The 17689-nt window shown below is 34.7% G+C and overlaps 2 protein-coding genes across 3 annotated transcripts; one reads left to right on the top strand and one right to left on the bottom strand.

The window, feature by feature from the left end:
- On the top strand, positions 1–3863 carry LOC132623596 (potassium channel KAT3-like). 2 transcript variants are annotated; one of them, XM_060338373.1, is made up of 11 exons: positions 1–641; positions 716–934; positions 1014–1175; positions 1270–1327; positions 1642–1959; positions 2047–2286; positions 2376–2474; positions 2559–2591; positions 2696–2881; positions 2998–3454; positions 3538–3863. In XM_060338373.1, exons 1-11 carry the CDS (start codon positions 460–462, stop codon positions 3642–3644), a joined length of 2061 nt encoding a protein of 686 aa, XP_060194356.1. In that variant the 5' UTR covers positions 1–459; the 3' UTR covers positions 3645–3863. The 2 variants fall into 2 exon arrangements, with proteins under 2 accessions (XP_060194356.1, XP_060194355.1); XM_060338372.1 differs by having other exon boundaries at positions 5–641; positions 2989–3454.
- Positions 3712–11304, bottom strand: LOC132623598 (mannosyl-oligosaccharide 1,2-alpha-mannosidase MNS3). The gene is made up of 6 exons (XM_060338374.1): positions 10941–11304; positions 7449–8407; positions 5960–6212; positions 5130–5327; positions 4556–4704; positions 3712–4455 (listed from the first exon to the last, which is right to left on the bottom strand). The coding sequence occupies exons 1-6, from the start codon at positions 11016–11018 to the stop codon at positions 4203–4205; spliced, it is 1890 nt and encodes a 629-aa protein (XP_060194357.1). The 5' UTR covers positions 11019–11304; the 3' UTR covers positions 3712–4202.
- Between the last annotated feature and the right edge of the window lie 6385 nt (positions 11305–17689).

The following is a 17689-nucleotide window of genomic DNA, read 5'->3' as shown; positions in this document are numbered from 1 at the left end:
CACCATTACCATTTTCCTTTCCTCAATTTTCTCAGAAAAAATTTCTCTACACCTGCATGTCTGCCACTTTAACAACCGTATAAGCCATGTTTTATCAGCCAAAACAATTCATGTTCTAAAATAACTCTACAAAATACTACTACTGCTGCTGCTACTACTACTACTGCATTCTTTTCACCTTCTTCCTATCTTTTCTTTTCCTTTCCTTAATGATACCATAGAAGCAGCAAAGTCACGTTCTTAAAGTTGAATGCTTTTTATAAAGAATCATATTAAAGAAGACTTGACCCGTGTAACACCCCAACTGCTTCTTCACTTTTATATATATATATAAAGGCTCTTTCAATACGGAGTTTACCACCAAAAAGACTTAGTTATTTCTTACACATTGCCATTTCAAGAAACTCTTCAAAACCCCACATCACATTCACAAGCCACAACAAAAAGAAGCAATATATAATGCCATTTTCTTATACTAAAAACTGCTTGCAACGTTTCTGTGTGGACGAGTTCCAAATGAATACAGAAACCAATCATAGTGGTTTCTTCTCCAGTGATCTTCTCCCTTCACTTGGAGCTCGAATCAACTACGCGACAAAGCTTCGAAAATTCATCATTTCGCCTTTCAATCCCCGCTACAGGTAATAATAGTGACTGATTGATTGATTAATTTTTTGCTGTAACATAGAAAATTGAGTAAGTTTAATTATTTCAGGTGTTGGGAGATGTTTCTAGTTGTTTTGGTGATCTACTCAGCTTGGATTTCTCCATTTGAGTTTGCATTCTTGTCATACAAGAAAGATGATACTCTGTTCATAATTGACAACATTATGGACTGCTTCTTTGCTGTTGACATTTTCCTTACTTTCTTCGTCGCGTATCTTCATCCAGAGTCCTATCTTCTTGTTGATGAACCTAAGAAAATATCAATAAGGTAATAACAAAAGATTCAGTCTAATTTCAACAATACAGATAGTTCTAAGTTCTAATAGATGAGTGTTTATGAGCAACAGGTACTTGTCAACATGGTTCGTATTTGACGTATGTTCTACTGTACCATTTCAATCATTGATCCTCGTCTTCACGGATCACAAAGAAAGCGGTGGGGTTGGCTTCAGATTGCTGAGCATGCTTAGACTTTGGCGTCTCAGACGAGTCAGCGCCCTGTTTGCAAGGTCCAAAAAAACCACCTGTATTTGGTTTCTACAGCATGAATTATGAATATTGAACCAAACTTTCTCACATATAAGCCGGTTTGCTTTCCTTCAGACTTGAGAAGGACATCCGGTTCAACTACTTCTGGACTCGATGTACAAAACTCGTAGCAGTAAGTCCTCAATGCTTTATTTCGAGGATCCCAAAAGATGAATTTTTTATGGATAATTACATTTTTGGACCGCCCTAAAAAAATACAATAGCTAGCAAATGTATATGTTTTGTATATTAGTATAAATATACATATAATATGCATATTGTATACATAAATATACATGTTATATACATAATCAGTGCATATGTTTGTATACTTTGGCTAGGGCATAATTAATCTCGACCGACGGGCGACGACCCAAAAATGATTAAAAAAAACCCGAATTTTTATACATATAATTGATCACTAACATTTGGTTGTTTGGAGTTCAGGTAACATTGTTTGCTGTGCACTGTGCTGGATGCTTTAACTATATGATTGCAGATAGATATCCTGATCCAAAAAAGACATGGATTGGTGCTGTAAACCCAGATTTCAAGCAAGAAAGCGTTGGAGATAGATATATAACTTCAATGTATTGGTCTATTGTAACGCTGACCACAACCGGTTATGGGGACTTGCATGCTGAGAACTCAAGGGAAATGCTCTTTGATATCTTTTACATGTTATTCAACTTGGGTTTGACAGCTTACATCATCGGAAACATGACTAACCTTGTTGTTCATTGGACCAGCCGCACCAGAAACTTCGTATGCTTCTCTCTCTTCACAAATCGCGTGTTACTTACACACAGATATTAAACTGAGGGAATTCTTTTTTTTTTTTTTTGTGTGTAGAGGGATACGGTGAAAGCAGCCCAAGAATTTGCGAAAAGGAATCAGTTGCCTCCAAGGGTACAAGATCAGGTTTTGTCCAACATCTGTCTAAAGTTCAAAACAGAAGCATTGAAACAAGAAGTGACTCTCAATGGCCTGCCTAAAGCCATCAGAACAAGCATTGCACACCATCTGTTTTTAACTATAGTTCAAAATGTCCACTTATTCCAAGGCGTGTCACGGAACCTTCTTTTCCAACTGGTAATTTTTTCTCCTTTTACTTCTCCGTGTTCTTTGGATCACTCTGCATTGGATTTAACAATGTGATACCTAAATTCTCCTTCATTAAGGTTCCTGAAATGGAAGCTGAATACTTCCCCCCGAAGCAAGATGTGATTTTGCAGAATGAGGCTCCAACAGACCTATATATAATAGTTTCAGGAGCAGTGGTAAGTAATTTTATATATTTTGGGTATAGATAAAAGCTGCGGTTGTCATGTTCTTAATCAGTATGTTATATATCATTGTTTCAGGAATTGATAGCACAGGTTGAAGGGCTAGAACAAGTATGTGTTACTACATAACTAATAGTATTATCCATTTTTTCAATAAAGAAAGTGACAACTTTAGGATATAACTAATCTCTCTCCTCAATCATGTTCCCAAACAGAGAATTGGAAAGGCTGTTGCAGGAGAACTATTTGGAGAAATAGGTGTTTTGTGTGGGAGACCACAGCCATTTTCTGTTCGAACTACCGAGATTTCACAAATTCTAAGGCTAAGCAGGACAGCATTGATGAACATCCTTCGCGCAAATCCAGAAGATGAACGGATAATTATGAACAATCTTTTGCTGGTAAGTTGAGCAGACTATGAACAAATATTTAGTAAATCCACTATTCTTATTGCTTAGAGAAAACAAAATTCACAAACAATTCTTTTTGATCAATTTTTTTTTTCCAGAAACTGCAGGGATTTGGAAGCTTTGGTTATGTGGACCACCAAACAAATGTTGGACCAGAAATCAAAAGGCATGATGATCATGATACAGCACTGACTAGCATAGATATCAATAATTTGAAAGCTAGAGTTAATAAGCAAGAGGAAAATGATGGACAAGAAGTAAACAAAACCATGAATGATTTGTCATTAGATTTTGAAAATAAGAGAGAATTGCATAAAGTGGAGCTCAATGGACCAGACGAGGGAACAAAGAGCTGTCAACTGAAGTCTGAGGTCCCACGTTGTTCTAACTCTTGCCATAAAAGACCCACATGTAGTGCCAATTTAAGTGGCTCTAAAGAGACAAAATCCACCCACCATAAGAGGAGAATCACCATTCACATGAAAAAGAAAGAATCAGTGCATGACCAGTTTGGGAAGTTAATAATCCTCCCTGATTCACTAGAAGAGCTATTCAAAGTAGCAGGTAATTAGCTTTCATTTTGTGAAAGTTAAAGAACCAAGTTATAACGCGTTTTTTTCTAACCCTGCAACTTTGTCCAACTGCAGGTCAAAGATATGGAGGCAACAATTTCAAGAGAGCTGTAAATGCAGAAGACGCTGAAATAGATGACATCGATGTCATCAGAGATGGCGATCATCTGTTTTTCCTTTAACATGAATGCTTGAGCATAGAATATAATCCTAATTGATCGCAAAGGAAAATTATCATAAGGGTAGAGATGAGGTTCAAAGCAATTGTATATTGATCTCATTGTGTAAATGTTAGGCAAAATGATTCAATCTTTGTATCTCCAAAGGGAGAAATCAAAGCTGCAGATGTAATACATCACTTTCAAGAATATCTTCAACCTATTACAGAAGGATTACACTCTTATCATGTTCTTTCTATGAATAACATACAGCTATAACACCTTAAAAAATTGTAATTATCTCTGTGTGCTCTACAGAAACAAGGTGTTCATCGAGGATTTCCTGCCTCAAATCTCACTCTGAGTAGAAGTTTCAGGAGCACCAATCGACAACCTTCAGATGAAAATTTCAGGGCGCTCCATCTATCTAATTAACATTTGTGAATAAACTTCCATGAGGTCACTTGCAACCTAATGAACCAACTTACACGAATTTAAATTCCATCTGGGATTGCTAAAACATGTTCTCTTGGGTCAGCTGCATCCGCCTATATTGAAAAATTTCTTCTTGCAAACAAAGTATCATTGACTTCTAGAAATTATTGGGATAGGATGAGCTTCCGTGTTGAATACATACTCATCCAAAGGGATAGTTGTACTATTACTGAACAGCAAATAGAGGTATTTGAGTGTTTCGCCCAAGAAAAAAGTCTCCATCTTGTCTCTTCTTCGTGGAGGAATGACAGTAACATCGTCAAGTGAAGTGTAACCTCCAGAATCAATCTTTGTGTACTTCTCAAATGCCTCAAAAATTTGCCAGCCCCATTCCCTATACCTGAAGAAGAGTCCACCAAATCAACAAACTTAATTGTTTAAAAACATAAAGCAAATGATCATAGCCAAGTTCACAGATCAACTTCAAAATAAGGACATACTTTGAATCGCCAGTAATACGGTACAGTACAAACAATGATTCAACGGTTTCAGGACGCAAAAGATTGTGACGATCAGCAGGCTTTATGATTATGTCATTCAAATATTTCGAACTTTTGTTCCCACCATCAGGACCACCTTCAGCATTTCCCTGCTTGAAGAAAACAAGATAACAGAAAAACATTAATGATGCAAGAACTTTTTTCAATTATGTCACAACAGAAAATACTTAAGTCAGGGTAGACATATGAACACTATTGTTAACTTATCTTATGTCTCTCTATTAATGAAATTAGATTGTTCAAGTCATGATAGGCACATTTCCACTCTGATTGTTTTCCAGATTTGTTTGATTGATTGGACTAGCGTGAAAGAGTTATTCTTACATCTTTTAAAACCGCTTAATCCGTGTTGCATCTAGAAATAAAAGATACTAAACAGAGATCAGAAATTTAATAAAATGCAACAGGATTCTTTTAATTTTCACAAACTCACCCTCCTCAAAACTGAAAGCCCCACCTTACATAATATATTAGTTACCAAGAGTGATGAAAGAAATAAAATGTTTTGACTCACCTCAATACTGAAATAAGCTATTTCTGGAGCAAGGCCAGTGGAGGTTACTGAGTATATTTCCACGCATGTCTTAGCCAGATCTTCAGCAAGCTTTAGGTTTTCCATATCTTCAAAAGTGAGCAAGTTCTCTCTCATTGCTCTTTCCTTGGTCAACCCCTTTGTAGCGCCAAGGGCCAGAGTACCAGGAAGGAAACACACCTGCGGATGAAGTCAAATGATATCAAACTTACAAGAACAGACATCAACATCTTGATCCAAGAAAAAAGAGAAAAAGAACAGACATCAACATCTAAAATCCAGCTTTCATATATTAGGAAAATAAGTTTCACCGTGAATAGAAAAGAAAGAGGCAGGAGAAGTCTGTTTTTCTCTAATCAAGATTCAAGACTAGATACTTTAATAAAAAACACATTACTAAAATATATACTCCCAGCTAGTTTGGCAGGCAAAGATATCTAACCTCTGCAACTTGTAATCCATCATAAATCGATGCACTCAGAATAAGAAAGCGAAACTTATGGTCAGTGATTTTAGTATGTTAAACTCTTCGAGTGAGCAAAATGAATGAAAGTTTTGGAGAAAAAGAAAAGAGCAAACGTTCTATCAGCATAAGAAATTTATAATAGAGAATTAACTAAACATATCAAGGAAAGGATTTCCATCTTGCTTGGGAAGATTTATTTATTTTTCAAAAGAAAAAAAAATTAGAAAACTGTGGATAAATGTGACATCGTGCAGCTGATTCCTTGTCACTCGTCACTCCATTTTGAAATTCTCAATTTTCAGTGCTGAAGCATATTTGCAAAAGATTAATAACAGAAATGGCATACCAGGTGATCCATCTTTGGACTGAAACCACCTTCACGCCCATACGGCAATTCTCCCACAAAGAGCAAGCCATTTGGAACAGATTTGCGAACAAGAAGGTTCCTGACACCTTTAATTGCTTCGACATACATATCGTACAAGTATGAAAAGTTAGTTCCTTTCTGCTGAAGCCACACTTTAATAAGATACTCATAGTAGCTATCACCACGAGATCCAAGTCTAATATTGTCTCCACTAAAGTCTCCGGACTGAGGGCTGACATCATCATAAGCAAGAAGCGAAAAGTCAATGGGCATAACAGTTCTGTATTTCTTAATCCAACAGTAGACAGTTAAGAATAAATAATTATAAAATTCACTCACTGTGGACTTGTAATCCGCAGGGTTAAATTCGAGCTTTTGCTGAGATATTTACATGGCACAAGAAATGGTGCAAATATTTATGGAAGTGGCTGAGAACAAGGAAAGAGAAATGTGCTGGTGGAAGCATATGCTGAAGCAAGTGAAAAAGATATTTTCACCTTGACTCATTCAGAGATCCTAACACACAATTAAATGCTACTCTTTCATATGTTGCGGAAGCATGAGTATATATGTATATATATATATATATATGCAAATAAAGGTACTAGACTATTTTCTGTTTTTCTTTCTTTTTTTGGTAGCAGTGGTGTCTGAACCAGCTTAGCGGTTAATTCGTCTTAATGTAGACATCTAGTATTGTTCAACAACAAGAAATAAATGTACTGATAAGGATGCCCATATGTGCTGGTTCTGGAGAGAAAAGTGAAATTTAAGTTCAGATTTTGTTTAGGATTAGATAACTTGGAAATCATGAACAAAAAGTGAAGACATTTAAGGATCCTTGGCAAGAAAGATTGGTGTTTCAATTTTGAAACATGTATTCCAAATTACATGTGGGATTTCTGGAAGTAAGCACGACAGCTTTTTTCTAATATGATAGATAGTGAAGAAGGAATTGGCAATGGAACGAATTAGTTTAGTGTAATCATAAGTAGGAGTTTATAATCAGGAGATAAAACAGTAACCAGCAATACAGCTATGACTAGATATAGAAAAAATTGTTGTGGTTTTCCTGCATGTTGAATGGGAGGAGAAAGGAATTATTATACGAGTTTATTCGTTCTAGAGATATAGAGTGAACTGCAAACTAATTTCATCATAACTTGCTTGTAACAGTGACTTTTGTCAGGATAGCTATATTTACTTTACAATAAAATAAGAAAAAAGCAGAGCAAAAGGAAGGCTTTTTTTTCTATCATATGGTTACGTTACCATTGCATTAAATGCCCTACATTATTAGAAGTCGAGATATGTCTAGCTCCCCAAACAAAAATAACAGGTAAACTAGACACTCTGCAACATACTGGAATAATTGCAGCACATGATATAATTACTTTTCATATATTCCTAGGGCAAACATCTGCCTACACAAGTCCTTGCATAGGAAAACACGAGTTTAGCTACTTACCTAATGTATATAGGGACCAGTCCCTCCACCTTTGGCAAAGTCTTTATATGTTGTAGAACCTTCATGGCTTCTATGCTATACTTTGGATCACCTGTTAGATAACTAAGATAATTAAATTCAAGCTGTACAGTTGCAACTTCGGCAGTGCTACTCAGACCATCAGGGGCAGGATGTGCAGACTTTTCACGCAGGATAACATCACTGTATGGAATATCGGTTGGACTTGCTGTAAAAGCAGTAAGTAGACGATCAGCCAAGTTCCTAGCATTTTCCAGGTAAATAGATGGTGTAGGCCCCTTGTGTTCTGGAATTCTCCCTTGATCTCCACCACTTAAGTGATAAGCACTCAAAAGGCCACCTAAAACTCGTATTGTAGTTTCAAAGAGATTTACTTGGCCCTTCCCTGCAATCCTCTCAGGAAGATGTTTCTCAATCCACGAGCCTGCTTCATAAACGACTTCATCAGCTCCCATAATCATAGCCGTGTCTAAAGAGTCGATAATTGTAGCTCCCAAACCTCCTAAACCATCAACCCCTCTATGGCTCAAGGGCATAAGTTCATCATAACCCATGGAATAGGCTTTGTAGCCAGACCAGGCATGGATAAATGCATCTTTCACTTTTTGTTGTCTTGCCACCCATTCTGGCTCCTCTCTTTTCACGGACTCTTGAATAGATCTATTCCTACTAATTATCTCATCGGGAGATAACCGAGGTGGAAGTCTAGGTGGTTTTCTCCAAAGTCTCCTGAATTTGCCAGTCCCATGAGTCAGGAGATTCTCTCCTTCCTTCGATCCATCATTTTTTGCTATACCATCAGACACAGGATGGACAGCACTTTTATTAGCCAGTAATAGATATGCTAAACCACAAATCATCAGTAACACAAGAAATTTCCCAGTGCTACATTTTAAATATTCACGTTTCCCATTACTGGCTAACATAGCCTGAGAAATTACCTGAAAAGATGAGCAGAACTATAAAATTTCAGCATACAAGAGAAAATACATAATTCTGCTGCAGAAATGTTAAGACTCTTTCAAAGAATGAAAATGATCTTAGGAGCTATCTCAAATTTAAAAACAAGAACTCATATGTGCATCACCCGTGCTAAGGAAGATAGTCCTAGATAAAGCCAAAGGTGATAGCAAATGGAATGAGAGATTTAAAAAGGGGATTCATGCTAATCAACTTTCAGTCGCGGACCGGATAACTTTAGCATATAATTGCATATGTTATCGCAAATAAATTTTTTTTAGAAAAACAACAATGAAGGCAAAAGCAAGTAGATATGGCAATTTAGGTGCTACAAAAACAAATTAAACTACAGGTAAAATAGTAAATTCGACATCATTTGGTTCCTGAAGTCTCTAATGTCACGAGTCAGGCTCATGTTGACCCCAATACCACCATTATTATTATATTAAAAGGAGAGAGAGAGTGACAAAATGAAAACAACATAAGGATGCTCGATAAGTACACTATATAAAGGTTGCCACCCATACCAAGAAGAAAAGAGAAATTTTGTAATGCGCCGCATATATTATTGAGACTCTATCAAAGCACTCTGTATTTCTATGAAAAAGTCCAAGCTACTATTCCTGATATAAGAAATGCCAGAATTGAAAATAATACGAGAGAAATAGGAAAACCGCTCCCTCTCCAATTTATGAGGTGCAACTTCCATTTGAAATGTTCAAGAATGTTTAACTATCTGCCATTATATCACATCCTTAAACTCTAATCTTGAGATCTCCAATTTATTGAACTTCAAATGTGAATGAAAAAATGACACTTTTTACATTAGCATTTCCGTCTCCTTTGCAAAGAGCCAAACAAAAGTATCATTTCTTGATGAATCTTTTTGTCGTTTTAGAATTTTTAATTTTAGTAATTTGCATATATTTTCTAAGCATCAGAGTTTTACAATCAAATCACGAATTAATCCATGTCTGATCAAGGTCTGAAAATTGATCGAATTCACCTTCAATAAGCACCGTAAGTAAATGATGCACCAATCATTAGCCAAACTCCACCTTTGAACCAGTAACCAAAAGGAATTATGTCTCCTTAGAGGTAGACATTCGCCTGTAAACCTTTGGAGTTGACAAGAAAGGACTACTAGTAAGAGACGAAGAGGGTCTTATCCATAGCTACTCTAATTGCATTTTAATGTAGTCTACTCAAATATGTTAGCAATAAGATCGTATATTTATCCCATGGCAATAAAGTCCAAATCTTATATTTGAAATGGAAACAAAGATATAGTTATCACCAGCCTACGACCAGAGATAGCTATCTTTTTTTCTTCTATAACTTTTATAGGCTGAGACATAATAATGCTTTTAAAGGTGTCCGGGTACCAATATGCACACCATAAAACCTGTGAGTTATGTAGCAGAAAGGTGGTTTCGTGCAAGTACAACCCTTTCATTAATGAACTGCATACCAGGTCCAAATACTAAATCCTTCCCTCAACCCCCACAGCCATACCACAAAAAGAGGGACAGAAAGAGAACTTTCAGAATGAGATTGACGACAAACTGAAGGCTTAAAAATCTACAAATCTGAAACTCCAATTAGAGATTCGATAAGATAGTTCAAAAGATGTTATTAATAATTAATCTAAGCAAAAACAAGGGAAAAAACAAAATTAAGGTCAGCTCAAAAAGGAAATTGGTACATTAATATAAACAAATAGTATATACTACTTAGCTCTATGTTGAACAGCTTATTTGAGTCTTCGACATAAATTAGACACTTTAATAGTTAAAACAAGATCTTTTAATATCTATCAATCAAGTTTAAGAACAACCACGTCTGACTTGCATATAGTTTTTCTCTTTTTCACGAACTGCCTATTTTCTGAAACTGAGTAAGCTTATGAGCATTATTTCCCATTTTAGCCTAATATAAAATAACCACATCAATTTGGATTCAATTCCACCAATCACAACGGGAAAATTTCAGTTTACAACAAATAGAAACAGGAAAAAAGGCCCACCCCTCAAACTGATAAATGAGTTATATGATCATATTGTTCTGTTAACAAAACAATACTACTCCCTCCATTACTTTCCTTTTTAGTCTGTCCCAAAAAGAATGTTACATTTCTATATTTAAAAATAATTTAACTTAAAACGGGCCCTTTTACTGAAATAATTTACGGCCACACACACTTATATTACTTGTTTCAAACCACAAATTTCAAAAGTCTTCTTAAACTTCGTGTCTAGTCAAACTATACCACATAAATCGAGACGGACGGAGTGTTACATAATTAAAAAAGACCTCTTTTCCTCTCCTCAAAACAACACAAACAAACTAATCAGGGCATTTCCAAGATGTTCTGCAAAGAAACCTTGACAACCTAGGAAAAACCACTCCTTAATCTGATCAAAGATCGACCCTTTATTCCATTCCACTCAGAAATCAAGATAATTCCAAAAAATGAAAACAAGATTCAAAGGTACGAATTTTAATTCAGCTAACCTGAGATACAGATCGTTGCCTGAACTTGGCGTTATCATAGTGCACATCTTTCATGGAATACGGTAATGATTTCGACATCCTTTAATTCTCAATAAAAATAAATAAATAAAACTTCAGATTCTCAATTGTTGCTCTGCCTTAAAGCAGCCTCAAACTATAATATGTATTCCTATAAGCGCGTACATTTCCAACTATACTAGAGCGCGTGGGCGCGTATATAGGAGTGTGTATTATACAGACCAAGATGGAAATTAAGGTGATGGGTGTTGCCGGAATAAGGAGGTTGGACAAAGTTCTTGATTCGTTGTGGAAAGAGACTTATGAGCGACGGTCTTTGAGACAAGGCCAAAATAGTCCCATAACTTACGTGGGGATTTGAAGAGTTTCTCTTTTTTTTTTTTTTTTTTTTTTTTAATCCTAACATTATCACAAGCATTCTAAATATTTTAAATCATATTACTAATTATTATTCCCTCACTCCCAATCTATGTGACATTTTTTTTATAAGTTAGTTACAAATAGTGTTTTAAAAAAGCATTTCTGGGGCGAGCTCAAAGCGAGGCGTACCAAAAATGCTTCGTGATGATGGGGTGGAAGTCTAAAAAGGCGTACGCCTAGCTAGCAGTGTTTATGGTTTGGTTTGAGTCGATTATACTCTAAAAGATGATCAAATTAACTTATTCGGTTTTTCAAATGTTAGAATCAAATCAAATCAATTAAGTCGGTTTTTCATTGCTTCGGGTTTTGTCGATTTTTTTATTTTTTGTCGGTTTTTGTTTAAATATATGACAATATACGTCCAAGCACATTGTAAATTGACTATTTTCGAGCATAACACTACCAAATCAATTACTCCTATTTGAGAAAAGAAAGAAAATAAACTTAATCAATTTATATCTGTACTTTCTCCAAAAATTTGTATGCATCATCTAAGAATTTAACCATTTCATGGAACAATAAAAAAAGTTCTTACAACGAATTTGCTTTTGTGCAATAAATTAAAGATCTAGTTGTGATATATCAAGATATCTTGATGAATAATTAAAGGACTCAAAAACAAGTTATTTTGAACAAGAAATAAATTCCTAGAATTATCAAAATAAAAATAACAAATCAAACTAGAAAGTAAATACAAAAATTGGATTACTATAAAGGCAAAAACATAGATTATGAATCAAGAGTGCAAAAGATTAATATCGTAAAAAAAATTCTATACACATATATAGGGGTGGGCGTTCGGGCCGTCAGATTGGATAGAAAATTTCGGTTTGAATTTTTGGTTTTTGGATTGAAGAAATTACAATCCATATCCCATCCAAATAAGATCGGATTGGATTGTTTTTTTAAGTTCGGCTTCGGATTAATCGGTTTGGATATTTCGGATTTTCGATTTTGACTTTTGAGCCTTTAAGGCAGGCTTATTAGGAACGAAATTAATGTGTGCATGTAAAACCAAATATGTGGATCCAATAGAGAGTTGTTATCACTAAACCAAAAGGTATCAAGTCACATGTTTCAGTTCTACATTATTCTCTCTGTTTCATTGTAAGTTTCATTATTCTTAAAATATTGAAGTAAACTCCAGTTTTGCAAGCTATATGTATTTAATTTGATAGAAAATTCTATATTGGACTTAATATTATAATGGGTAAAACCATAGGGTACTAATCTATTGGACCTTTGGACTAATTAGTATTGGACACATATAATATTGGTAGGGCTAAATATAAAGTATAAAATTTCAGATTTCGGATATCCGAAAATCTAAAGTACTAAATCCAATATCCAATCCGAAATTCAAAAATTTTAAAAATAAAATCCGAAATCCAATCCATAATCCAAAAATGGAAACCAAATATTTAAAAAATTCGGATTTCGAGTTGCTCCAAACTATGCCCACCCCTGCACATATACATACATACATACATACATACATACATACATATATGCATATACATATACATGTACATACATACATACATATACAAGATACATACATATATACATATACAATATATATATATATATATATATATATATATATATATATATATATATATATATATATATATAATATTTTTAGATAGATATTTATATTGTCGGTTTGGTTCGGTTATTTTAGTTATTTTTTGCTTAAAATCAAAAGCAAATCAAATTTTGTTGGTTTATAAAATGCAAAAACAAAATCAAATCAAACCAAAAAGTGTCGGGTTTTTTTCTTCGGTTTGGTTTGATTTTTTGACTTTCCGTGAACACCCCTACGCCCAACCATTCGGGACGTATGCGTACGCCCAGGGGCGGATCCACGTTGAAGTGAGGGTGTTCACCCGAACACCCTCGGTAAAAAATTATAGTGTATATATAGGGTAAATTTTCTGTATTTATGTGCATATATTAACTTTTGAACACCCTCGGTAAAAAATTACAGTGTATATTTAGCTTCTTCTTTTTTCCGAACACCCTGGATGAAAATTCTGGATCCGCCACTACGTACGCCTAGGCGCGAGGCAATATTTTTATTGGGGTGTAAATCCAGAATCTTTTTTTAAATTAAAATAAAATTTGCTGAATAAGTCCATAATATAATATCCAAATTCTCAAAATTCAATTGATAATTACTCAAAAGTTTTAAAAAAAGAACTGAAGCAATAAAATTATAAATGTTAGGACCTTTTTTAATTGATAGAAGCCTTTATATTCTTTCTCTTGTCTTCTACTATCTCAAAATAATAATGAACGGTCACTTGCAAATATAAAGAAAACTCTATTATCCTCCATAGCTGCAAGTTCAAAGTTCAAACTACAAGTTATTCATCTTTTTTATTTCTCCATGGTGGAAAACTTTAAACAAACTTGCATCGTATAAAACTTTAAGCAAACTAGTGCTCGCAAGTGGCGTATTATGAATTATTTTGATTAGTTTTTTTGTGGGGATGGAGCGCATCTATATATATTTTTCACTTATTTATAGTTCTCATCAATTTTTATGCAATTTTACCTATTTAAAAATATTAATTGTAATTCTATTATTTTATAAACTACTAAAATTAAATACTCATGGAGCTTATGCCCCGTGGCTTACGCTTCGCCGAGACATATGTAAAACGCCTCGCCTTATGTCTTCCGCCTTTTAAAATATTGGTCCTAAAAGAAAGACACATTTCTATATTTAAGTAGAAATTCAACTTTAATTTTATCTTTTTACCTTTAAATAAATAATTTCTAGTCACACAAATTTCTATAGTTTGTTTTAGACCACAAGTTTCAAACGTACTCCTTTATTTCTTAAACTCTGTGCCCCAAACACACCCATATAAAATGGGGCGGAAGGAGTATAATTTGTAATATTTTTGTCACGACCCAGACCGATGAGTCGTGACACGGGTGTCTGACCTCTAGTGACCAAACACCCATGTACTCATATATGAACCATATTGAACATCAAGGGCATATAGGTGACTTAGACTGATCTCAAACTACCTCATAAGGGGGGTGGGGGGGTGGGGGGGGGGTGACATAATGAACTCTGTACATCTACATACATACAAGCTGAAGGAACAGTGCAAGCCGACTAGGCCGCTACATATATCGTACACACAAGAATAGGAGCCGACAAGGCTACATCATCTGACATACACACACATCTGTCTACAGACCTCTAGTGGAATAGAAAACTGTAGAAAGGACGGGACAGGGCCCCGTCATACCCATATGCATATACATCTCCTAAAAGAATGGCATACCAAAATAGACTGCAGCTCCGGATCAAATGGAGCGCACCAACTACTGCTAAGTAATAGGGGAGTCAGTACGGATAATGTACTGAGTATGTATGGCATAAGAGCAACATAAGTATAAAATCTGGAACTCAAAGCTAAACTGGTTGTCCGCCTATATTTGTATGAACAAGTATCTGTATAACCGACAATGCCTCTGTGGGCGCATAATCTGCATGCTCTCAATGACAATCATGCTTATGCATATAAATATAGGTCATAGTGCTGAGGAACGTTCAGCCCAATCCATTTATGATATAATAGTGCCGAGGAATGTACGGCCCGATCCATATATAATAGTGCCGAGGAACATACGGCCCGATCCATATATCATATAATAGTGCCGAGGAACGTACGGTCCGATCCATATATCATCATCGAGGTGCACCAGCTGATCAGGTGGTAGTGCGTATATAACGCCTATCCCTTTTTCTCATACCCCATATACATATAATATACGCGTATATAACGCCTTCTGGTCACGGGTCAATACGCATATATATGATTGAATGTAATGCATGAATAACTGTATACATAAAACTGGACCCATGAACAGAAGGAACAATCATACGCGGGGTACAGGAATATCAAAGACTGAAGTACTCCTAATGCTTCTAAGAGTAGTGTAATATGGAAGCTCATTTACTCGCTAGTTGGCTCATATCATGAGATTATGCCAAAATGAAGAAAGTAATAGCCTTAACATACCTTAACGTCTCCTTAAACGTTTAACGTTCTCCTTCCACGTTCACAAGATCTACATTAAAAAGGATCATACTAAGGTTAAGTCTTAAAGACACTCTTAAGTCCATACTAGAATAATTCATGAGCTAGAGAAAATTGGGCAACATTTTGCTCTGTTTTATTGACTTCCATTATATTGCCAAACAACTCCCAAACAACTATAATAACATCCACAATGTCATAGCCAAGTAGTCACATTTCATTAAGTTTCACAATTAATTCTCACATTCAACTTATATCAATAACTTCACGTCAACCCTTTACACAATCGTACACAACACTTTCTTGTCATCGTTATTACCCTTCGTAACGAGATTATAATCATAACCTTCTAACAGTGATAACCCAAGGTAAGTTGCTACTCAAAATATCATGAATTCTACATTTGAACTTCCTCTTCTACTATTTCCCTCATCCAAGTTATCCAACAACCAAACATTCTTAAAAACATGAAATAGTCATAGAAACTAACCTTTTATATCATAGAAATGAGCTCTGGATCAAGTTACCAACTTGTATGAAAACTCTAGCTTCAATACCAAAGAAAATCTTGAGTTCTACAAACCCTATTGAGCCTTCCAACATTTGGATCCTTTGAGAGAGGGTTCTTGCTATTTAATCTCTAATCTCCCTTGGGTTTGTGGAGAATAAGTTTGAGAGAGGGTTCTAGGTCTTTTAAGACTTGGGGAAATGTTGGAAATGAATTAAATGAACTAGGGTCGTCCATATATAAAATTTTAAAAGCTGGCTCGACCCGATTATACGGTCCGTATAAATGGACCGTATAATCCCACCATGGAAACACCCTTCTCTGCCATGGTTATACGGACCATTTATACGGGTCGTATAACTTATATGGTCCGTATAAGTGGTCGTATAACCCACAGTTTTCCGAAAACTTCTCTTGACGATTCATTGACTTCCGATCCTTGTGGAACCTTCTAGGCACTTACATAACACTTCATTAACCATCTAAGGAGCCCTATAGCTCTTCCTCAAAACATTACTAAATAATTATCAACTCGATAATTGCTAAACCTTCCCAAACATTCCCAAACATAACTTATACTTCACTTCCTTCGACGAACTTAATTTCTCCGATTCGTAATACTTCAAGAACCTTGTAGTATACACCTCTAAACCACCAAATACCCTCCTTGGGATCATATGGACTTCATGTTCACCTTAAGCTTGCGTTAGTCTATTCACCGCACAACAACACGAAATGTCCGAAGTGTACCAATTTTCTCACCTAATTTTAAAAAAAAATATTAAAAAATTTATATTCAAATTTACGATCAAATTTAAAAGTTTAACTATCAAAATTCAAAGAGTGTCACATAAATTAGGACATAAGAAGTATTAAGAATGAAGTTGAATATATTTTATAACAATAAAATGATTAATAATGAAGAGATTATTGTTATACAATAATTACTTACTCTGGTAGCATTTTTTTTAAATAGTCTATTCCTAATATTGCTAGCTAATACATATTTTTATAGCACATTTTATCATGTACAAAATAATAAATGCATTCAAATATAACTTAAGGTTCTTTTGGTTCAGAAACAAGTTATAAAAAAATTAATAACATAGAAAGTAATAATGTGTAAATTAGTTATGCAGAGATTATCATTACGTAGAAATTAATAATAAAAGGATTTTTTACTTGTAGAATGTTTTAGTTTGATAGATTATAAGATTAAAATTGGTTACAATGTATGATTTAAAATATTTGTTAATGTTTAAATAAAATAAAACTTTTTTCTTACTATTAAGAAGGTTAGTTTTGTTGTTTGGTTATTTAGTCCATATATTACTAATCTTCACATTATTATTATACATTCTATCCCAAATAAAACTTAGATAAATATTAATATGGGTTCGTTGCATTTTGCACCTTTATGCACCATTATTTTTATTTGCACCCTATACTCTTGTTTTTTATAATCGACCCCTAAATCTATTCACTTCTTTGCAAAACTATATTTTTAAGGTTCATTAGAGAGATCACAAAAGCAAAAGAGCAAGGTAAATATTTATCGGACCGGAGAAGCATCCTGAGTACTTCATTTTGAAATGAAATACAAAACATCAACCAACATAACAGTGATATAGCAAGAAATACTCAAATTTATATAAGAAAGAAAAGGTATTAGTGAGACAGTATTTCAACTTACAACAAACCTGCTTCATTTGAAAATCTTGAAAATGCCAGGTTACTTA

The sequence above is a fragment of the Lycium barbarum genome, chromosome 12 (genome assembly GCF_019175385.1).
Source record: "Lycium barbarum isolate Lr01 chromosome 12, ASM1917538v2, whole genome shotgun sequence".
Taxonomy (NCBI): Eukaryota; Viridiplantae; Streptophyta; class Magnoliopsida; order Solanales; family Solanaceae; genus Lycium; species Lycium barbarum.
This window is presented reverse-complemented; position numbering and strand designations above follow the sequence as displayed.